The sequence below is a fragment of the Vombatus ursinus genome, unplaced genomic scaffold, assembly GCF_900497805.2.
Source record: "Vombatus ursinus unplaced genomic scaffold, bare-nosed wombat genome assembly UNPS02014784.1, whole genome shotgun sequence".
Classification (NCBI taxonomy): Eukaryota; Metazoa; Chordata; class Mammalia; order Diprotodontia; family Vombatidae; genus Vombatus; species Vombatus ursinus.
In genome coordinates, this window is record NW_020954562.1 from 13,233,967 (window position 1) to 13,258,280 (window position 24,314).

The 24,314-nt window shown below is 34.3% G+C and overlaps 1 protein-coding gene across 5 annotated transcripts in view; it reads right to left on the reverse strand.

Moving 5' to 3' along the window:
* The window catches only part of FBXW7 (F-box and WD repeat domain containing 7), a 262,753-nt gene that overhangs the window by 8,927 nt on the left and 229,512 nt on the right, over nucleotides 1–24,314 (reverse strand). For all 5 annotated transcript variants that reach the window (XM_027866990.1, XM_027866987.1, XM_027866988.1 and 2 more), the window contains 5 exons: nucleotides 20,867–21,008; nucleotides 14,251–14,385; nucleotides 3,532–3,655; nucleotides 1,643–1,779; nucleotides 66–179 (listed from right to left, as the gene is read on the reverse strand). In XM_027866990.1, the coding sequence (XP_027722791.1) occupies nucleotides 66–179; nucleotides 1,643–1,779; nucleotides 3,532–3,655; nucleotides 14,251–14,385; nucleotides 20,867–21,008 (652 nt within the window). The remainder of the gene's footprint in view (nucleotides 1–65; nucleotides 180–1,642; nucleotides 1,780–3,531; nucleotides 3,656–14,250; nucleotides 14,386–20,866; nucleotides 21,009–24,314) is intronic.

The following is a 24,314-nucleotide window of genomic DNA, read 5'->3' on the forward strand; positions in this document are numbered from 1 at the left end:
TCTATTTATCTGTCAGTACATGAAAAAAAAAAATACAAATTTCATGATCTTTAAAACAAACTCACTTTGCCTGTGATTGCTGACCAAACTTTCAGAGTGTTGTCATCGGAACCACTAACTATCCTGTTTCCACAAAACTGTAAGCATGTGATCACATGATCATCATGTCCTTTGAGCACCTATTAAGACAAACAAGAAAGAGAAATACAACTAAACATGTTTTTATATATTGCACAAGGAAAAAGTATACATGAACAATGATTTTTAAACTATATTTAAAATTTACAGAAGTATGAAAGAGTACTTAGTCGCCATAGGATGATTAACACAGGATGACTAACATCTTAAGAAAAAAAATTAAATAACTATTTTCAGATGAAAAGTTTGAATAGTTTGTTAAGGTGCCATAATAAATTAAAATTGTTTGACAAAAGCCACATTTACTTTCAAATAAATATACAAAAATATATGTATCAGAAGATTTAAAGTATTTTCTCATTTTTCCAATAAATGAAAAATATAGATATGGAGAAAATATGAAATAAGGTCTGAATTCACAGAAGTCTCACAGTAGAAAAAGAAGCTACTACAAAGTTAGAGAAAGCAGCCAACAAATTTAGCAGTAAAATATATACTACATGTGTATATCTGTAAATAATGATACATTCTAGTAAATAATGGTATTTTATATTACAAAATCCAATAGGATGCTCAAAACTTTTCACTTATTTGAAAATAGAAGCAGCAGAAACATATACATTATGTCATGCTCAATTTACATGCCCTTCCCTGTCAGATTTAATTCTTTTTCAGGTTAGAGGAAGCAATTTACTACAGAAGAACTCTAACAATTACTCTTTACTTTTTTAAAATTAAATTTTATTGTCATGAAGAACCTCCTCCTCTCCTTTTCCCTCCCCCACACTAAGAGAGCAAGAAAAACAAACCCCCTGTTAAACTTACATAGTAAAGCAAAATAAATCCCTACATTGGTCATGCCCTACTCCATTCCACCCTACCCACCCCAAAAAGTCTCAATCTGCACTTTGAGTCCATCATGTTGTCTATTAGAAGGTGGGTAGCATGTTTCATCATGAGTCTTCTGGAATTGTGGTTGGAATATGGCAACTAGGTGGCACAGCAGATTAAATACTGGGCCTGAAGTCAGGAAGACTTGAGTTCAAATCCAGCCTTATTCTGGGTAAATCACTCAATCCTGTTTGCCTCAGTTTCCTCATCTGTAAAATGAGCTTGAGAAGGAAATGGCAAACCACTTTTGTATCTTTGCCAAGAAAACTCCTCAATACGGGATCATGAAGAGTTGAATACAACAACTAAACTAAATAACTAAAAGAATTAGACCACTAAAGAGTTGGAAAACAACTAAACAACAATGACAAAAAAGTTCCTGAGTCTTTTAAAGTCGTTTGTCTTTACAATATCACTGTTATTGGATAAAGTTGGTTCTGCTCAATTCACTTTACCTGTCAGTTGCCCATTTCAATTACTTCAAAAGATTTTGGTTCTTTCTTAGAAGAGAGGATGTCTCAAGTTACACTTCTCATCCAGAACAGCAATGGCTAGCTGCTAAATGCCAAATAATTCCCATTATAGATATGCATCATTTAGAAATCTTCATTACCTTTGGAGATTTCAGTTCTCCTCGCCGCCAGTTTGTATCAATTCTGTGTTGCCTTATATATGCACTTTTCCATGGACTATGTATGAAACCTGGCTTTATGATTTTTCTTCTTTTGATGTGCAGCGGTTCATCAATCCCTGGTTGAAAAATTTTTTTAAATCTTCCATAATTAAGAACACAAAATTTGTACATAAAGCCATTGTTATTATTTCATTTATGCTCAAACAGATGTACAGGACACTGTTCTCCATTATTTTAATAACTAAATTATTATAGTCATAATATTTTGCATTTATATACCACTTCTAACTTTTCAAATTATTTTCATGGCAACTCTTTCATTTGAGCCTCACAACGACTCCATGAAGTAGGGCAGATAGTACTACATAGTTAGGTCCTGATTAGGGCAAATAATGAATCCCAAGAAGAGGTCTCATGTATTTGAATTTGTCCTATTCAAAGTTGTAATTAATGAAATATGGTAATTGGTGCCAGCCCAATGGAAATATGCAATGCTAATCAGAATAATGCAACCATTTCATGAAGATTCATTATTTGCCCTAATTGGGACCTTGCTTAGCTATACCCGCTTTCTAGACAATGAGTTTTTGTGGCTTGCCCCAGGTTATCTGGTCACTGCATGGCAGACATGGGACCTGAATAAAGGTCTTCTCAATCTCTGTCTCAAGTCCACATTTCAGAAACCTTAACCAACACACAGTTATCAGTATGGTTTAGCACTACAGTTCCAGGGCCCTTTCAGTAATCAAGAGCAGTAAACTGCTCCTGATAACCCAGTTAAGAAACTTCTTCTTATCTGTTAGTTCCATTAAAAGCCTTCTTCTCTTAGGTTCTTTTGTTTTCTCTCAAAAACCAATTCTCAAAGGATGACTAGCTACTCAAAACTATAGCTATATAACTAATCTATTTATCTATCTATACATACATGTACATAAAGTGCCTAGCATATACTGACACATAGAAGGCCCTTAGTAAATGGATGTTCCTTTTCCTTCCTTAAAGGTTCTCATTTCATCTTCAACAATTTTATAATGAAGACAGTAGAACTATCATTATTACTATTTTTGTAAGGAAGAAACTGAGACCCAGTCAGATTAAATAATTTGCCTAGATGACATGTCTAAGTAAAGCACAGAGTTGAGACTGGTCTTTTGATTCCTTAGTTCACTGGTCTTTTCTCTCTACCATGCTACCTTTTAAAGCAACTGAATTCTACTTGGAAAAGTCACTGCAGATAGAGAGTTTTTAATTATTCAGAGAATGTTATTTCAGTTTTTTCCTTCCCCTTCTGCCCCCAACATTTCTTCTGCTTCCCTGATCAACTTCCCCTTTGGGCTTTTTCACTTTTCACCAATAACTTCACTAGGAAGGGATGAGCAATAAATCAGCCAATTTTGTATTTGTTAGCAGTGCTGGTAAATGTCTTCATAGGTACAAGTCTTGGTTAAATTAAGTCCATGAAGATTGCCTAGTTTCAAATAGTTAACACTGTGATGAATAATCCCAGTCTTAAAGTACAGATACTTTGGTGAATTTAAGTGGAGATTTCCTTATGATTTGTATCAGTTAGCCAAGATTAAGCCTTCTCTTTAATTTATCGTTGGAAGTTGTGTCACAACCCTAATTCAGTGTATAGCATTTGGGCCACTAAAACAGCTCTGCTCTTCCATACTCGCTTAAAAGATAATTCTGTTTTGCTTACAAGAGATGTTGAATTAAGTTCATATTTGTCTTTGTTCATCCAACTATATAATTTACCTTTCCCCAGCTTCTCATCTATAACAAAACTACTTTTACCTTTTTAAAAAGTGTTCCATTTTGAAAATCACTTCTTTCTAAAAAGATATTTTCAAATTTTTGGCTCTTACCCTCTTCCTTGCATTTCTCTCTCCAGAGAAGGTTGTCTTCAGCCAGAATTCTCCAGTATCGGCATGTCTGAGCTGCTTGCAGCAGGTCCTTGGGTTCCAGGAATGAAAGCACATAAAGTGCCAGCTGAGAAGAAAATGGTGCCGAATTAAAGCATCATCACCAAAACCTTACAACCACTGTACACAAATACAACTTCAAACTCCTAGAAGATGAAGATTGGTGTATTCAAATGTATATCAGATATGCAATAGGACTGTTGGAAATATCAAAAGGATCTAAAAGGGCAAGATATTATTACTAATCTAAATAGATGTTTCCTGGCATTTTTATTTTTTAATTATAAATGATTACAGTATTTTCTTGCTTTCAATTCTAAAATTTCAGTTCTAATTATTCTTTTTTTTTAGTTCTAATTATTCTTAAAAAACAAAACAAAACAAAACAATCCTTCCCTCCCTTATAATTTAGTTAATTGACTCGGGTTGTTCAATTAACCCAGATCAAACTTACTTCTTTCCGAGATGTCTTTACTGATTAATCCTCTTTTCTTGGCTTTATTCTACAACTAGTAGGACTTATATGCTACCAGTAGCATATTGTTCTGCACCTACTTAAATGTTACTTGTTAATACTTTCCGTATACTAAAACGAACCTTCCTTCTACAATAACACTGTAATCTTCCCATTGGATAGACTGTCTAAAGAGACACAAGAAAACTGTAGGGGCCACCATTTATTTCTCTAAACATTGATTAAATACTAGTGTGCACAGTACTATGTTAGGCCAAGGGGAAGACTTACACAAGACAGAATCCATGCTCTCACAGGATTATCCATCACAAAACAAAGATAAGAAATAGCACATAATAAATATTTGTACATGATAAATACATTAGGGAGGTGTCAAAGTGCTATGTCAGGTCTGAGGGAGAAGATAATTACTGAATTGAGGTAATGAGGATGAGATGGAAAATCAAGGAAGGCCCTGTGAATGAGGGGACATTTAAAGGAAGATGGAAATTCTTAGACTACAACTGAGAGTTAGACCTGCTAGTTAATATATAATATAAACTATTAAAGCAGCTATTTACTGGCAAGTTGTTGAATTTCCTCAACATCTACATCCGTGGCAATGAAAGATGAAAAGAAATAATTATTTTGGCTGGAGAGTTACTTTTCCTAGACTGTACCAAAACAATTGTGTTATAATTTCTCCAAATTGCTCTTGAGAATTCTTTGGAGGGAGTAAACAGAAACATTTATTTACTGAATTAAATGTTTTTGTCCACTATCAGTTTAGACAGCCTTCAACATAACATTTGTATGTGAATGACGAACATCAATTTATTTTCAGCGTTTAATGGAAAGTTCAGTGATACAGTTCAGAAGGGCTAACAAACTGCTTTACACACTATCTCACTTAGTCCCTATAACACCCTTGTAAGGGAGGCAGAGCTACCTACCCTTTCACAGGTGAGAAAACCAACTCAGAGAGGCTAAGTTATAAGGCCACATAGCTAGTATATTGCATATGTAAAATTTGAACTCAGATCTTCTGAGTCCAAGTAAATAGTTCTTTTCAATATAATATTTTGTTTACTCGGGTTGCCTCAAAATATACTGGGGGGTTGGAGGGGGAGACAAAGGACATACAATGAACACAATTATAAAATTAACCTTACATAATTTGAAAATGATCAAATTTAAGATGACTTAGGCAAAAAAAAAAACAAAACATGGCCAAAGAAAGTAATGATGTTGGAGATTCCGTATTTTTTAAAAGAAGTCACAAAACTTTTATTATTTTCAAATAAGTTGAAATGTTTCATATGTGATTAAAAAAATAAAGGGAGCGGTCATAGGTAAAAAGGCCCAGAACGACGTTTCCCATTCACTGAAAGGACAGTTTAAGTTTTCTTTTTTGAGACCACAAAAACCATCTAGTCCAACATCTTCATTTTGCAGATGAGGTAACAGGAGGCCAGGGAGGTGAAGTGATTTGCCAGAGATCAAGCAGATATTAAACATCAAGAAGTGGGATTTGAACAAATCTGGGGCCAATGTTCTTTCCATCATATTATGCTGCCTCTTTATTGTGTGATAAGTTGCTATATGGTAAATCTGAAGCATTAGAAGTGATAAGAAACTATTTTAGGTAGCTAGCTTCTAACACAACATCACCACTTCAAAATATGATGGGTGACAACCAAAAATGTTGGCAAAAGGGTTAAATTAATTTTGGTTTTGTAAAGCTAATTAATTACTAAGTTAGCAGCTTTGCTGCTTGGTGTGGTAACACAGATTTATGGTTGGGAAGTTCTGAGTAGAAATAAAACTCTGTTTCTCATGGGTCTCCTACAACAAGAATAATTCAAAAGGGTATGACAAATTAGAGTGATTATCCAAGAAGTGAAGTTTTTAGAAATTTCACTGCAGTGGTATGTGATAATTCAAATCAATAAATACTTATTAATATTTACTCTGCAATGCATTGGGGATAAGAGATCAAAAAGGGAGTCATTTTGATTCATACATATTTATGTGTATACACACACACACCCACACACCCACACACACCTTCAAGGAGTAAGAATGTGAAAGGTTAAAGGAAATGTGTGAAGAGCTCTAAGAAATTCTGAGAGAATGATCACTCAGCTTAGGGAGAATGAGGAAAGGTTTTGCAGGGATGATTCTTGAGGTGAGCCTTACAGGAAACGATTTCAATGGGCAGAGACATGAAAATTGTATTCTGGGTCTTGTCTGAGTAAATGCATGAAGGTGAGAGAGGACAGAAGAGATCAGGGAACAGCTATAAGCCAGTACGGCAAGAACATAGAGTACATGAAAGGAAACAGTATTAAAGTAAAGCAGAAAAGGAAGGTTAGTGCCAGATAGTGAAGGGTCTTTATATGAAAAAACTCAGGATTGTGTATTTTATCCTGATGCAAGCATCTCAGGTTTTTTTGTTTTTTGTGTTGTTATTTTTGAAAGAGGCAAGCTGCATGATCCTATAGAGGCTTTAAGAAGATAATTTTGGCAGTTGTGTGAAGGGCAGATTAGAGAGGGGAGAGAATAGAGTTATGGAGACCTCCGAGGGGTTTTTGAGAATAGTCCAGAAGTGAGAGAGTTATTAGGGTGGTAACAGTGTGAATACTTAGGAGGAGACATATAGTTGTAAAAAAAAGTACACAGGAAAAATTAATAGAATTTGGCAACTGGTTGGAAGCGAGATAAGAAAAAATATGAAGTGCCAGATATGGCTTTGAGGCATCATCAACCTTATATTACTAGGAAAATGGTGATGCCATCAACAAGAATAGGAAGTTAGGAAGAGGCAAGTTTTTTTGGGGGGGAATGAGAAATTTAATTGTGAACATACCAGTTCAAGATATCGGTGGTACATTCAGGAAGAGATATCCATGAAGCAGTTAAAAATTTGGGACTACAGCTTATGAGAAAGCAGGACTGGAGATACAGATTTGGGAGTTAATTTTACAGTGGGTTAACTAATGATAATTAGATCCATGGTAGCAGGTGAGACTACCAAGGAAGACAAAAGGGTAGAGGACAGAGAGGGCCTTCAGGGACAAGAGGAAGATGATGAACCAGTAAAGAAGACTAAAAACAAACCCTCAGGGAGGTAGTAAGAAAACAAGGAGAGACCAGTAGTATAGCACAATTGAGGAAGGACTCAATTTTAAGAAGAATCAGGTGGTCAATGGTCCAACATGATACAGAAAGGTCAAGGAGGATAAGGACTGAGGAAGGGTAATTAGATTTCATGAATAAGAGGTTACTGTGGAGAAAAGTTTCAGCAGGATAGCAGGGATGGAAGCCATATTGCAAGAAGGCTGAATAGTGAACAAAGGCAGTGATGATGGATAGATAGATAGATAGATAGATAGATAGATAGACAGACAGATAGATATAAATCATTCTAATGTTTAGCAACAAAACAGGAGAGATAATCAGATGATAGCTTAAGAAGAAGTGCTGGATTAAGAGAATGGCAATGTCAAGCTAAGGATCTTTGGTTTTTTTTTTTTGTAACTGGTTTTTATTTTTTGAAGATAGGGGAGATCTAAACGTGTTTGCAGTGATAGGCTTTGGCAAGAAGGGGCCCCATTTTATCCCTTGAGAAAAGTACAATCAAAACAAACTATATTTCATCAATATCTATAAAAAAAATCTATAAAGAATTTTTACTCCTAATTAATTTATATTACTTTTTCACTGACTTAAGTAGAACTCCAAACTTAAGTAATAAAGTGATCATGTTTAATAAAAATATGAAATATGTATATAGGCTTAATGAAAATTGTGAAAATTTACTGTAATAAAAAAATTCCTGGTTGCCCTAGTTACTCTTTCTTTCATGATTGTTGCTTAACTGAGTGATGACCAAGATAAGTAACAAGTTGGTTGTTAAGTGTTAAGAAATCAATACCCTCTATACTCTGGGAAAAAAAAAAAGTATGTCAACTCAACATAAATGTTTTGTAAGCCAGCTATTTATTTATGCTTGGCCTTTCAATCCAAGAAGTACTTATTAAGCACCTACTATGTTAGGCAGTGTAAGTTTCCAGAGATACAAAGACAAAAATTAAATTGTTCATACTCTGCTCTAAAGAAGCTTGGGGAGGATAGGGGCAATGTACAGAGAAGTAAATACAAAATATACAGAAAGTAATTCTGAGGGGGTGAACACTAATGATCAAAAGGATAAGATAAGGCCTTGTATAAGTGGTGCTTGAGCTCAGAATAGATGGAGCTAAGGATTCCCCCGGAAGCAGAGGTGGAGAAGGAGAGCCTTGCAGGCGTATAAGACTCCCTATTCAAAGGCCCAGAGGAGACAGCATGTCCTATACCAGGAGAGAGCCAGCCAGTGGGCCAGCTGGACTGGACCACAGAGCGCACGAGCTGCAGTAATGTAAAATGAATCAAGAAACATAGGTTGGAGCCAGATTGTAAAGGCCATTACATGCCAAAAAGGAAAGTCAAACATTTATTAAGCACCTGCTATGTGCTAAGCACTGTAATAAACACAAGGGATACAAAGAAAGGCAAAAACCAAACAAACAGCCCCTGCTCTCGAAGAGTCTGATGGTGGAGACAACGTGCAAAAAACTACATTTGCAAGATACACACAGGTTTAATTGGAAATAATCAACAAAGGGAAGGAACTAGCATTCAGGGGAAATTGGGAAAATCTTCCTGTAGAAGGTAAAATTTTAGCTGGAATGTGAAGAAATCCAAGAAGGGAAGATGGGGAGGGACAGAATTTCAAGTGTGAGGGACTGCCATTGAAAATGTCCACAGTCAGAAGATGGAGTGTCTTGTGCAAGGAAGGGCACATCCCTGGATCACACACTACACGAGGATGGAGTAAAGTGTAAGAAGACTGGAAGGGGGAATGGAAGAGAGCAGCTTTATGAAGGGCTTTGAATGCCAAATAGAGGAACTTATATTTGACCATGGAGATAACAGAGAGGCAACGGAACTCATTGAATAAGTGGGTGGCATAGTCAGATTTGTGCTTTAGGAATATCAATTTGACAGCTGGGTAGAAGATATTCTGGAGTAGGAAGAAACTCATGGCAGGGAGACCAACCACCAGATTACTGTGCAGTTCAAGAGTGAGGTGGTCTTCACTAAGGTGGTGGTGACGTCAGAGAAAACATGGGGCATATGTGAGAAGTGTTATGAAGGCAGAATCAACATACTGGTAACATACCAGACACAGTGGAGTGAGAGAGGCAGCAGTTGAGGATGATGCCCAGGTTGCAAACCTAGGTAACTAGGAGGATGGTGGTATCCTAGGCAAGGCTTCTTAAACTTTTTCCACTCACAACTCCATCAGTGCTTCCTAAACTGTGGGTAGCGACCCCGTGGGGTTCCAACCCACAGTTTAGGAAGCACTGATGAGAATAACATAGAAGTCAGAAGTAAAGTCAAATCATAAAAACTGTATCCAAGGATTTGTGGTCTGGGTCTATTAGGGGGAGGAGGGAAGCATCTGTCTTGAACTTGAAGTAATTTTTAAAAACAAAAAATGGCAAATGCTAGAGGAACGATGAGAAGACAGGAACACTAATGCACTGTTGGTAAAACTATAAACTGATCCAACCAATCTGGAATTTGTTTTGGCATCACACTGTAATTCACTAATCTAGCATGCCCTTTTATCCAATTATTCCAAGGGGAAAAAAAAAGAGAAGGAAAGGTCCTACATAAACAAAACTATTTACAGCAGTATTTTTTGTAGTATTAAAGAATTAGAAGGAGAATGGGTGTCTGTTATTTGGAAACAGCTAAATGATTTGTGATGTATAAATAAAATGGAATGTGTGTGTGTGTGTGTGTGTGTGTGTGTGTGTGTGTGTGTGTGAGATATAAGAAAACAGAGAAGAAGTCAGTGAATAAAGCAAGACTAGGAGAAAAGGGATATGTGAAAAGGTTAAGTTCCCAGGGGAGATAAGAGATGAACTCAAGCGCAAAAGTAATAGGACTGACTTTGGTAAGAAGTTCAACATTTTCCTCCAAGACTAGAGGAAAGAAGGAGAGAATGGAAAAGGGTGTTAAGGAGATATCAGTTATAGAATTGTGGAGAATAGGGAGAGCCTTAACCTTTTTGATAAAGCATGAAGTGAGATTTTTCCATTAAGAAGTAAATAATTAGAAGAGGAAAAATTAAGATTTAAAATAATACTGGGGAATGCAATGCAGAAATCACTAAAGGGAAGAGTGATACAATTCACTGACTTTATTATCTTTTCTTACCTAGCGGCAGTCTTTCTAAACCAAAACACTTTCCTTAACATAGGGAAAGGGTGAAACACAAATACATAGTAGCATCCTTACAGAACAGGGAATAAGTTCTGAGCAAGACAATGGAGGAACTAAACAATTTAATACCTTCTTAAATCATGCTTTTCTCCAGTTTAGGTTATTTTATTCTGCTTATAGAAAATTCCCAAAGAACTACACATTCATTCAAATATAAATATAAAAATATTTTCTAAACTCACATACAAATGAATTAGGATAAATTCTAGACATTGTTGCTCTTTTCATTGGTGATAATCAAGATACGATGGCATGTAAAATTGGAGTTTCCATAAATAAGCGTGAAAACTATCTATTCAGAAAAAAAATTAAGCAGTTGAGAAACTTAAGGATCTACTAAATGGTACGGTGGAAAGATTGTTGGACTCAGAATCAAAGGACCTGGGTTTGAACTCCAGCTTGGCCACTTATTGTGTGACCTCTGAGAAGTCGTTTAGCTTCTGCTGGGCCTCAGTTTCCTCTCTACTATAACGTGAAAGTTTTGCTTAGATTCTTTCTAAGGTCACTTTAGGCTCTAAATTCACAATTTGAGCCAAACACATGATCTTAAATCACCAAACTAAATGTGATTTTATGCTGGAGGCATTCGTCCTATGGTTCTGTCTGTGACAGATAATTTGTAGAATCTACAAAATAAATTGAATGTTTTCTTACAAAACACACTCTCTGATGTTAAATGGTAAGCAAACAGCAAAGCCAGAAGGTCTCGGATTTCAAAGATATGTCTAAAAAGTTAAAATTCATTCATTCAAAGTGGTTACCTAAAAAAAAAAACTACTTGACATACTGCTACTAAACAGTTAGTGTTTTCTTTTTAAAGTGATGTTTTAATTCCCACCCCACCCCAGATTAGAACATCTATAGTTCTTTTATTAAATAATGAGAAAAGGTTAAAAAAAATAAAAAAGGTAAGGCTTTGTATCTGTCAGTTTGTTTCAGAAGAATTTTAATTCAAATTCTCTACCTAAGATGGGAAGGAATAATACCTGACCATGGCATAGACATAACACATCAATTTTTTAAGGTCTGCAAGTTACTTGACACTCATCACCTCCTTTAATCCCTATGATGACTTGCATTGTCCCCCGTTTACAAAACAGGAAATTGAGGCTTAGAAGTAAAAGTATTTGCCCGGGACCAAGAGGAGTCAAGGACGGAGCAGAGATGGGACTCTCTCTAAAATATCTCTCTTTCTAGATCAAAGACAGACAATTTAATTATTTTGTATCAAAATGAATGAGGGTATGAGGGCAAACTCAATACAGTCAAGTCAGAACAGGAGAAGTCTATAGTTTTTGGTTTTGGTTTTTTAATGGAAGAGATTTCTAACTGAAGGGCCTCTTAATTGGATGAAAATCCAAAAATAACTCCTTGGTGATACATTAAACTGCTTTGCTTAACTAAACAGGTCTGATTCCATTCAGCAGTAAGGGGCCTACCTAAAGAAGTTGAACCACAAAACCAAAGTTTTCATGATTTCTGAGAGAGAAAGATGATGCAGATACTTTTTACAAACCCTTAGGATTTCAACTCCAATTTGTGCAAGTAATTTTTTGTCTGCTGGAATTGCTTTGGTGAGCTTTTGTTTCCACTAATTACTTAGAACAGTTTAATAGCTGCTACATGGAACCTCACTGGCTCTATTTCAGGGGTAAAGAAACAATGTTCCTTTAAAACGCAGCATGTGGACCTAGAGGATGAATGGGAGCGGAGAATCCTGCCTGTTACAGTCAGCTCTTGTACTTACTCACTACATTTGTCTCAGCATAGGTACACCCAGCATAAGTTTGCCCTGACCTACATCATCTAGACAAATGTCCATTTATCACACGTGTCCCATAGAACTAACCATTCACTGTGATATTCTTTTGTCTAGCAAAATCAATTAACCAATCAGGAAGGAGTATGTCTATATTCACTTTTTTTTTAAATTTAAAGAACAACATATGCCTTCTCTGTGCGATTTTATGAGTGTTTAAAAGATTAATGATTTTTATTGGTTAAGGAACCTGGAAATCATAGAAAGACACTGGAGAGCAAAAAAGGATTATGTACTATTTGCTAAATAATTACAAAGTCCATTTTCCTGGCCTATAGGTCATACTATGCTAACTGGTAACAGTTCTTAGGTTATTAAATATTGGTTTCAGTTTCATTTCCTCAAGAAATTATGTTTTACTCATTTTTACGTGTATGAAACAAACCATTTTGCTAAACTATACTAGAAGGAATTTTTATCAGTATTTGAAAAGTACAACATAAACAATACCCATCTATAAAGTTGTCTATGGACTTTCTCCCATTTCTATACCAACTTTTGCCATATCTTCCCTTTAAAATGACTTTTCACTTAAACAAACTGTAAAAGAACACTTAAGCCAAGTCAATAAAACTATAAGTCCTTTGTTATTGGAGATGTGTATTTGAATTTTAGCCCCTGAAGATATTTTCCTATTATGTTTGGTTCTGACTTTAAAGTGGTCTTTTTTTTTTTTTGTAAAATGAAGTCATTATGAAAATCTGAAGTAAAATGCATTGCTCTTAGTGAAGGAGGGGAGAAAACAGCTACAAGGAAAAGCAACATATTTTAATGAAAAATACAAGCCACCTGAACAAGGGTTTCAAGAGAAAATTGTGATAAATAAATCAAAGATGAAGAGATTCATTGGGTCCAACATCTGTGAAAGGGCTTCTCATTATTAATCTCCCTCTGAAGGCAAAGAGAGACCCCATGTCACTTTCTAAAGCCAACTTCAATCAAAAGACTCAATGTTTTATTGTAAGAATTATTAAAAAAATATTGCTACAAGGGGACTAAATCATCTTTTCTCTTACATGAAAGAAGATACACTACAGGAAAGCTATTTTTCCCAGACTTCCTTACCCCTGAATTATACTTAATATCAGTATATATTAATTAAGTCATCAGGTTAATTATGTTCATATCTGAAATGATGATTAGGGTACAAGGAGGGAGCACCATCAAGAACCTTAAGACATTTGGAATAGTCATGTGAAAAGAATTTCTCTCTTTCAAACCCAAATTGCTTATAGCTGTAAGCATCATTTGAAATAAAGCAGTGTACTGTACTTCTTTCACAGTCTCTTTCTCCTAACCTACATACAGCTAGTGATAGGCACATAAAACTGAATGAGCTGAGTAAATACCAATCCCAATGACATTCACAAAATATCCTACATATCAGTTCTATTTTCCCCCCAAAACAAATGAATAAACCCCTTGAAAAGATGGTGTAACTTTTCATCTCCGTGAAACTGATTTTGTATATTATATACCCCTCACACACATATGTGTATGCTAATATTACCTTAAATTCCATTAATGTACTTTAAAATAAAATGCCCCAATTATAGTAAACATGTATCCAGCAGCTAAAATTTTTTTAAAGGATCATAAATCAATAAATTCAGAAGAAATCCTAGAAAGTCCATATATACATACAAGAGCCACCAGTCTTTCCATTCCTACCAGAATTTCAACTTTCAAAACATTATGCTAAAGATTCAGACATCCTTTGTAATACATGAAGACAGTCTGTCAATAATCTGGGGGAAAAAAGGTCTTGATGAGATATTCAAAGTAACAGAACTCACTAGAGTTTTCCCTTTCACATGGGACTTATCCCAGTAGTGGAAAGAAGTCTCTCAGCACATAAGAATGTATTAATCTGAGAATTACATTATTAAGTCAAGGCAGTTTTGTTAACTTACAGCCCTCTTTAACACCAATTAACTGTGTTAAACCGACAATAGTGAATACCATAATTAGCATGGAAGTGTTTGAAGGTAGCAGAAGATGCTTTATGTAGTTAAACAGCACCCAGTGCCCAAAATTAATTGATAATCCTCACCTCTTTGGGGAGCAACGAAATGAAGTCTCGCTGAAACTGAGGTTCTATTACTTGCATCATATGCTTTACTTGTGTTGGTTCACAACTATCAATAAGTTCATCTAAAGCAAGCAGTTTCTCTGGTCCACTCCAGCTCTGTCAAACAGAAAACAGCCTTAGCATTAGTATTATTTTAATAGATGCCCCTAAAAGATAAAACCTGAGGTAGATTTCTACACCAAGAAGACAGAAATTAAAATGATGAAATTCTTTGAAATTTAAGTTTTACGTGGTGAGTTACCCTTTAAAAATATTCAAATTATTACACAACTCTTGTTGGCTAAATTAATTTCCACCAAGACAAATGATTATATTGTAGTAAAATATACTGAAGTAAAATAAAACTATAAAAAAGTTAGAATAGCTTAAAAACATTTGTAAAGTTTATGGACTGTGAACAAAGAAGCTTTAATAGAATTATCTTTTCTCTCACACAAATTTAAATGATAAAAATCATTTAGTCTTAAAGTTTCACAAAGTAAACCAGAAATTTCATTTGGAATGGCAATTTCATATCACCAAAGTTTATTTTGTAATATGCTTTGCATATAGCTGAAAATTATTTATTATATTATTGTGGTTACATGTTCATCTGTAACCAGGATCCTGGCTGTAAACCAAAATTTTTATTCTGTAAACATCAATTTACATTACTGAGCAAATAGGGAATTTTGATGGGTAATTTTCCTTTCTCTACATTCTTTCTAATGGGCACCATAAAATTGGATGTTTTTAATAAGGCACTCATCTGAGAGTATAGCAGATTAACAACATCATTTGCAGAAAAATTAATAACTGAACATACTGCACATCTGACAAGTGTGTCTTCCACAAACTCAAAGGCTTTTGATTTGTTATTCCAAAACAACTTCAACTAAAATCTTGCAAACAACAGAAAATGGTAGCTGATTTAATTTTAAAATTAGAACATGAATAAAAGAGTAAAAAAATTGACATGAAATGAGATGCCACAATACTGGTAACCAACACGTAATCACATGTTAAACAAATATGTGCCTTTATAATGGCCTGTATGTGTACAACACATAAAAGGCCACTGGGGAATTGTTAAAAGATCAACTTGTTTTTTCAAATTGTTTCTTTAAAATGAGGACCACATTCATGAGGTCCTTCACTTATCTCATCAGCATAAAGTGGTATTGCTTTGTATGCATATGGTGTTTTCTGTTGAAGCAAAGTTTTAAAAACTCAGATCAATTAAGGTAATACTCCCATTTCTGAGAATTAAAAGTCAACAAACTAATGTCAGACAAGTCAGGGTCAAAGTTAGATATAGAAAATGAGTGCTATATTTAGTTTCTGGCCCAGACAGGGAGTTTGGACCTGATCTCATAACTAAGTGATATTGTGCTGCAGATAAAGCAAACTGAAGTTACAATGTAGCTAGCTCGAATACTGATAGTAGTATTAAGTCAAATCTTTGAAGAATCTCTACTTATATATATCTTAGCACCCATTTACATAATACACATATACTATAGATGTACATATACATTTACACAATTTATATATGTATATATGAATACAGTGTATATGTCTATACCCTCATCATCATTTTAAAGCAGTTATCCTTCCATCTAAGCCACTATGTTACGCAATGAGACAAAGGGAGATTATTATCTCTGTCTCTATGCTTTTTATAACCCTTTCTATCTACTATTTCTTCTCATCCTAAGTTAGGAAAGAGAAGTGAGTTAAATTACTCTATTTGTTGAAATATTAATAGAAATAATAACAATAGCTAGCAGTTACATAGCACTTTTAAGTTATACAATGTATTTTATAAATACTGTTCTCATTTTATCCTCACAAAAACTCATGGTAAGGTAAGGGTAGTTTAAATAGCACCAGCCCAAGACTCTGGAGACCTGGATTTTAGTCCCACCTGGATCACTGATATACTATGTAAACCTTGGACAAGTCACTTTAACTCTGGATCTCAGCTTCCGCATCTGTAACATAAGAAGTTACCCTAGACAACTTCTAAGAGATCTTCACAGATCTAACTTAATATTCTGTTTCAAATAATATTGGATAAAGCAAAAGTCAAGTAAATGAGTTTCTTAAAGATTGTTTCAATAGGGTCTGACATTTGTCAATTATGGACAAATTACGTCCAGTTAGGACCTTTAGAAGATCAGTCATTTGAAGTATATTTGATTTGAAGTAATGATACAACTCTTGAGATTCCCCCTATTATTTGTCACACTTCTTGAGTGATACTGAGGAAGGACTGTGTTTCAAGAGGCTAGAAGAGAATCAGGAAAGGTAGACTGTTCTGGCACTAAAAAACTACAATGAACTACCTTTTTGGAAAACAACAATGTGAATTTTCTGCATGTATATAGATTTGCTTAAAGGGATAAGCCTAACTCCAAACTTTATATTCAATTATGACTTAGCAGCAATGGAGACAATTATTGTACTGAGAAGGAAAAATGAGGAAAAGACAGGGAGTTATTGGAAGGGTACTGGACAGAGCTATAAACCATGAATTCCACTGCTATTCATTAGATGTGTGACTTCAGGAAGGAAATTTAACCTCTCTTGCTTTGCTTTCTTCATCTGTAAAGGGATGAGCTGGATTTCTAAGGTCTCTTCCACCTCAAAAATTCCATAATTTTATTTGTTGGTTTTTTTTTAAGTGGAGATAATTATCCTTTGATTTTCTCAAATAAGGGAATATTTCTCTCTGGTCTTCTATTTTAAGATATTATGGGGGAGAAACAGATACAACTTAAGGGTCAGGAAGCGAAACAATGCTACAATTTGTGGAGAAATAATGGGCAACAGATGTTAATTGCAAGTTAAAAAATTCTCTATGGAATTTGTATTTTATTTCATATAATTATGAAATTTTGAGTTGGAAGGGACCTTAGAGATCATTTAGTTCAATTTTTCAAGTCATTCAGCATCCACCTGAACACTGCAGTATTCAAATACCCTCCTCCCCCTCCCAAAATCTAAAGATAGACAAGACAGTCACCATATACCGTATCTCCCATCTTTCTTTCTGATATATTTAGTCATTCAAATAATCTTTGCAATTTGATTTCTCAGTAATATTGTCTAAAATTAATCATTAAGAAAATACTCATAATCCTCTTTCTCTATTACCCTGAAAGTCTTTAAGCACTGTGAAGACAGGTAACTAATACATAAAATTAAAAAATCTAAATAAAATGTTAAGGAGTGGAGGGGAATGCTGGGGAGCATGTATTGTCACTGTTTCCAAGGATCAACATGAAAATGGAAAAAAATCCTTTAGTACCTTAGACCATCTATATTATAGTCCCTCCTGTCTCTACTTTTAATTTCTAAAAATAAGAGAACATTTTCAATTAATTATTCTTGAAAACTTGCTTTCAACTCAAGGACAACTCCTCACCTCTTTCATGTTCGATATATTATTAAGAAAATACATGCTTTGAACAGGTGGGCTGCTTGGGAATCCAAAATGAGTGATAATATTCAGATAACCCAAGCGATGCACTCAGGAAACACTAAATGACCTTGAGAAGCTTTCTAATTTGTTGAGAAATTTGGGGAGGATTTATGGGAGGACATGGGCAAAAACCATATAGAACAAGACGATACGGACAGGTTGTAATTTGCACCTGCTAGATTATCGAGTTCACACATTTTTGAACAAACATAGATAATATGTTCATAGACTATAATACAAATACATCCACGGGCAACCCCAAGTTAATCTTAATAAGAAGACAAATTAAGGAAATTTATATTTATGTGTTAAACTGATCTGAATCTTTTTAAGGGTGGAAAACATATGACACCCAAAAGAATCTAAAACTAGCTGAAGCACTCACTAGTTTGGTTGCCAAAAAAAGTAGAATTTTGGAAAACAAAAACTTGAACTATATAAAATTTCCATCTTATTTTTGTCTTTAATATGTACTCTTCTTGTAAAATGACCTATTTTTAAAGTTTCCTCTAACCTAAAAAAGTATATCATTTATGCTTATACAATTTACAATGAGCGAAGAAATACTCTGTGAGTACAGATAGAGTTGGACCAAACCAGAGCTGTAGCACAGGCTTAGGAGCAATAGCAAAACAGTAAGGGGACAAGATATCCCATTTTGCTAGTTATGTTACAGAAAATTCAACACTAAGTATGTCCCAATAGTGTGTTCGTGGAAATCATGCCATTTTAATTATCCTTTAGCTATATCACATGGGTCAAACTTTAACACAATGGATATACCTCTTTTTTATTATAAAATTAAATCTACTAGTTGGGCATTTAAATAAACTTTTGAGAGATAAGCCTTTAGTAGATTGATTCATTTCTAGCAGATCTGGCACCAACACTGAAGACAGAGTATGGCACAACAAGATTTGTGGGGTATGTTAAGAGACATGACGCTCAAAAGGATTAAAACATTCAACTACTCACTTAGCTAGCCTTTTACTGCTAGTAGATTTCTTTGTTATAGAATATTTATGTGAAGAAAAAAAAGAATTAGAAAGCAGCTTTAGGGATAATTTGAAATGTCACTGTTGCTAACCGCAAACAAGTTTTGCTTATTTAAACCTTTCCCCATTTGAAACAATCATCAAATAAACCTGCATATGGACGAATGGTTGCCTACCACTTTAGATTTTGTTGGGTAATATCTGTCCTTTTTGCAGGAAATTCAATTGATCTAAGTCTCAAGTTTTACATTTTTCCCTCTTTTATGTACTCTGTTTTTAGAAAGCTAGTAGTAATTGCTCACTCATGGGATTCTTAATAATTAATAAGATGAGACGCCATCAAAACAAGTAAACACTGTAAAAGATATCATCAATAAAACACACTCTTGTAAAAGTACTGCACAGACACCAAACACTGTAGACTGATCAATGAGGAAAAATGGGGTAATACCAAATAACCAAAAATGACTTTGGTTCTCCATCCACAAAACAAAAATAAAATTGGTTAGGTCATTAAAATGCAGAGTAAAACTTTGCCCTGAGCTGCCTTCTGACATTATGAAAACTTGAGATAATTTGCTCAAATTAAGCATTTTCTTTTGAGACTGGGTACAGTGACAACAATTCCAGTCATAACTAGTATTACTAATTTTCCACCATGTTGGTAACAGGGTATGAAGAAAACAGCTAGCACTCTTCTTTGAAAACGGTATAACTCAAAGAAAGAAAAGCTTAAAAACACATACATATATAAACACTTACACCCTTGTTGCATTCATCAGAGCTATACTTAAAATCTCTTACATGAATTGTTTTCCCAAGTACATTTTGAAAATTTTTTAAATGTGTTTAGTTTTCACATCTCACTATGAAGAAATGTCTGTAAAGAAATAATAGCAATATTGGGATGTTTTATGGTAAAAACTGAAATCAGAGATAAGTACAATTTTAAATTAAAAATAAGGAACGCTGCCAGATAAACAGGAAAATGTATTTCTAAACAATAAATTTAATAGATAAACATAATTATTATAATAATATAATACATAAAATATATCTATTTGTTTAGCAAATAAGTTTGTATTAATGTTAAGGCTCAACACTAGGGCAATGTAGGCAAAAATAGCAGTGAACATTAGCAAATTTTCAGAACCAAGAGAAAAAGAATCAATTTTTATGAAAATGAATCATTATTTAGTTTAGTCGTGTTTGATTAATACTACTTCTAAAATTTTCATTTTTCAATTCCTTTAGCCTTTAGTTTGTTATCTAAAATGGTATATGATCATTCCTAGTTCAACTAAAATCACTTTGGTGGATGCAAAAGAGTGTATTTAAGGACATACACATCATTTCAAAATCTGCATTGCTGCCTGTGTGCCTAGAAAGGAATTAAGAAAAATAGCGCACTTCTGTTTTTCTGGTTAGATTTAAGAACCCAGTAACAAAATAAATGAAGACAATTTTGGAAATCTAAAATAATCTCTTCAAATAACTACACTATACTCTTGTTAACCACCTTCCCCTCTGCATTCCTACAACCTCTGGGAATGTAAGTAGTCATAGGCAACAAGCCATGTCTGCCTAGCTTGTTTGGTGGTATGCCTGGCTGTAGATCCAAGAAACACTTTCAGTTTACCTTACTTTAAATCAATATGCCAGCAATATTCTCTCCCTACAAAATTTTCAGTATTTAAGACTTGTGAGGTAGTCAGAAAGGCCTTATATAATGTAAATGTTTAGAAAGCTAGTTCTTGGCTCTGAGTTTTGCACCTTTGCAAGGTGCATTAACTCCTTTGGGCCACTAGGGGAGCTAGTGAATGCTTACTAAAGAGTAATACTACAGAAGAGCATTGATGAGGCATCTCAAAATAATGACCGGGTATGGAGCAATATGGTCTTCAAAGTAGCAAGGCAGCACTAGAAATGATGTATAATGAAGGCACAAAAGGTAAAAAGAAGTTTTGCCAATCTAAAACTAAAAGGTTTTAATGATATATTATATATAAACAGCACTGGATAATCTTTTAAAAATTACTGTTATTCAAAAATTAAAATTAGTCTTTTATAACTAATGATTAAGCAAAACAGTCCAAAGACTATTTAGATTTGTCACCTGAAACATTTTCAGCCATTCCTGAAGGCCCGTAGGTGGCTGGACAGATGTAATTCGGCGCCTTTGTTGACCTTGGCCATTGGCCGCTCTGAGGTCCCCAAATGTGGTAGGTGTTGCTGAGCATGGCACCAGGCCAGTAGTGCTGCAAAACAAACAACAGAGGAAGTACTACACAGATAGCTGTTCTCCGCCCCCCCCCCACCTCCGCCCTGGCTTTAACATAAGAATGACAGTTTCTTAATTCCAAAAGGCAATGGTGATTTGGCACATATTACATAAATTTACCATTTATTTGAAAATTCCCCAGAGAGCCTAGGGATAAGTAAAACCTATTTTTCCATTCTTAGAGTTAGTTTCCTCTCTCCCACATAACCAACCACCTGTTACTATCACAACAGTGCAGATCCTCTCAAGAGAATCAAAAAAATCTCCATGGTAAAGCTGATACTGTAAATCACCAGTAGGGTATACGCATACAAATGACATCAAAATATTTAATTGTACTTAGAACTCACATATCCTACTACCTGAGGCTGTGGATGCACTCAGCATCACCTTGTGTTGAAAGTTAAAGTTTAAGTTTCCTTTTCAGAAGAGAATTGGGAGAGAATTTCAATTATCCAGCAGAAATAATCCAAATGTTTATATTTAATAAGGTGCATAGTGTGTGAGAACCTAAAAAAAATTGAATATAGCCAATGGTTCTGAATTTTGCTAACCAAATTATTTCTGAATTTTGCCCTAGATGTCTTCACAACCATCCCTCACTATTATGGTCTAGTCTTCTCTAATTATGTATAATAACTGACAGGGATATTCCCTGGTTTGAAATTTTTTATCATTTTTATGCAGAAGGTATCTGAGTAGAGAAGAGAGACTGGAGAAATGCAAATCTAAAATACAATAGAGAGCACCTAAATATATTTATAAATAAATATAAAGATTATTTTTTAGGAAAAAAAATTAATAATTCAATTTCCTCATTTGTAAAACTACTGTACTAGACTAGATGATTTCAAAGGGGACTTTTGTAGCTCTTAAAATTATGTTCTCTTATATACTACTGATAGTACACTGTCTTAACCTTAATTATAATACTATTTTATTTTTCTAATTAAAGTATAAAAATTTGTTTGAAGCTATAAAAATCAAGAATGGATGTGATCATTTTAATCCTTCCTTACTATGGAAGCCTTCAATGATTATGTTTAGTAACACTTTTGCAAAGGCAAGCAAATCATAATAGCAAAATACATTACATTTATTCATTAACTTTTTTTTTTAGCATGTACCACATGCAATACATTATAAATTCAATTCACTATGCTACTTGTGAAGGTTTCAAATTTAATCAATGGAAGAAATGGAATCTCATTGCTATAGGTGATTATCAATGTTTTGATAATTGATGAAAATGCCAATTCATGAAATAATTCTACCACTTTACCAATTCTCACCATTTCACAAAATTTCTTATTCTTTCAGTATATTTTACATAATCTCTTGTCCTATAATTTAGATCCTTTAAGACAACAAAACAGACAAACTTGTAGCATTAAACTGCATTGACTTATTTCTACTAATTTCCTACTTCCAAATTTCAAAGTGAGGATCCTATTTTTCTCTTCAAGAAGAAATGATTTAATTTCACTTTCTAAAATAAAAATGATCTAGACTTACAAGTCTTGTATGCATAGCACTATGTGAAAAAGATCTCTTTACCCATTCTCACATGTTCAAAATGGTAAGTATGCATCTTGAAAACTGGAAAATCATCCAAAATTTGCAACTGTTCTACATTTAATCTAATCCTATTTACTGAGATTATTCATGAAAAAGCTAGCACAACTCCTATCTATATATTTTCTTTTTCTTTTTTTATTTTCTTGCTCTAAAATATGATCCATAATAAAGAAAAAACCTTACTAGTTGCTTTTATAGTGATCAGAAAATCACAAGTCTATTTTTATTCATATTTCTAGAATATTTTATGAAAAACTAACACATGAAACTAAACCCTAAAAGCTTATATTCCTAAGAAAAAGCCTAGACAGATAAATACAAATAAAATTCAAAAAGGAGAAGTAGATTTTTCTTTCAAATCATTAATTACTTAGGAGAAATATCATGGAGAAGCTAAAGGAGTCAGATTCAATGACCTCTAAGATTCTTTTCAGCTCTAACTAGGTACCACACTTCTGAAACTAGTCTCAGTTTCACTGTTTATTTGCTGTATGACCATGGGCAAGTCATTTAACTTGAGTCACTTTTTTTACTCACCTGCGAAATGAACTATAGTAACATTGTGTATGTGTGTGTGTGTGTGTGTGTGTGTGTAGCACAGTGTTGTAAGGATCAAATGAGATAATATGCTTTTTGTTGTTGCTGCTGTTCAATTGTCTCAGTCATGTCAGACTCTTCATCTGACTCCATTTGGGATTTTCTTGGCAAAGATAATGGAGTGGTTTGCCATTTCCTTCTCCAATTCATTTGACAGATGAGGAAATTGAGGCAAACAGGGTTAAGTCACTTGCCCACAGTCACACAGCTAGTAAGTATTTGAGGCTAGATTTGAACTCAGGAAGATGAGTTTTCTTGACTCTAGGGGGGGCACTCTATCCACTGCGCCACATAATTGCCAAACTATAAGGCATTATAGTATTTATTATTAGACTAAAAGAGGAAAAATAGCTAATTTCTTTCATTTCACTGAACTTACTAATAAGGCAAGTGAAATATCTGTGCTAAAATAAAGTTTTCATGATGCCTAGAAAATTAATTTGAAATATTTTTATACATCTCAGCTCATATATCAATTATCATTGCTAATAGAGAACAGGAATAACACTGAAATCCAAACATACACCCCAATTCTCACTTTGACCATTGATTCAAATTCCCCCAGACATCAATTTTTTTTTTTAATCAATGCAGCTAATGAAAATAAGAAAACAGACTGAGAGTTTCATTCCCTTTATCACTTCACACCCTCTGGTGCCCAAAAGCAGTGAAACTGTCTAAGGACAGGCAAGCAAGAAGAAGAAAAGAACAGAAGACACAGAAAATCTACAAATCAGAGTTAGGCAGTACCAGAACTAAGAATTGGTTATGGGACGAAGTACTTTTTTTCATAATACACTGCCTTCCCTTCTGTTGTCTTGTGCTGTAAACCGTCATAATTATACAGAGCTACCATATTTTGAACAGAATAATCTGTAAGAATGATGTCTTCTAAACTGATCTAAAGTAAAGATAATTTTATTGAAAGTAGATTAGTGGTAATGGAAGTAAACTATACTAAATGAGAGATGAAGGGGTGTGGGTGTGGGTATGTGGGGTGTCTGGTTTTCTTCAAGCAGCAACTTAAGGCATAAAAATAATTTCTCCTAAACATTTATCAGAGAGAAAGAGAGAGAGAGAGAGAGAGAGAGAGAGAGAGAGAGAGAGA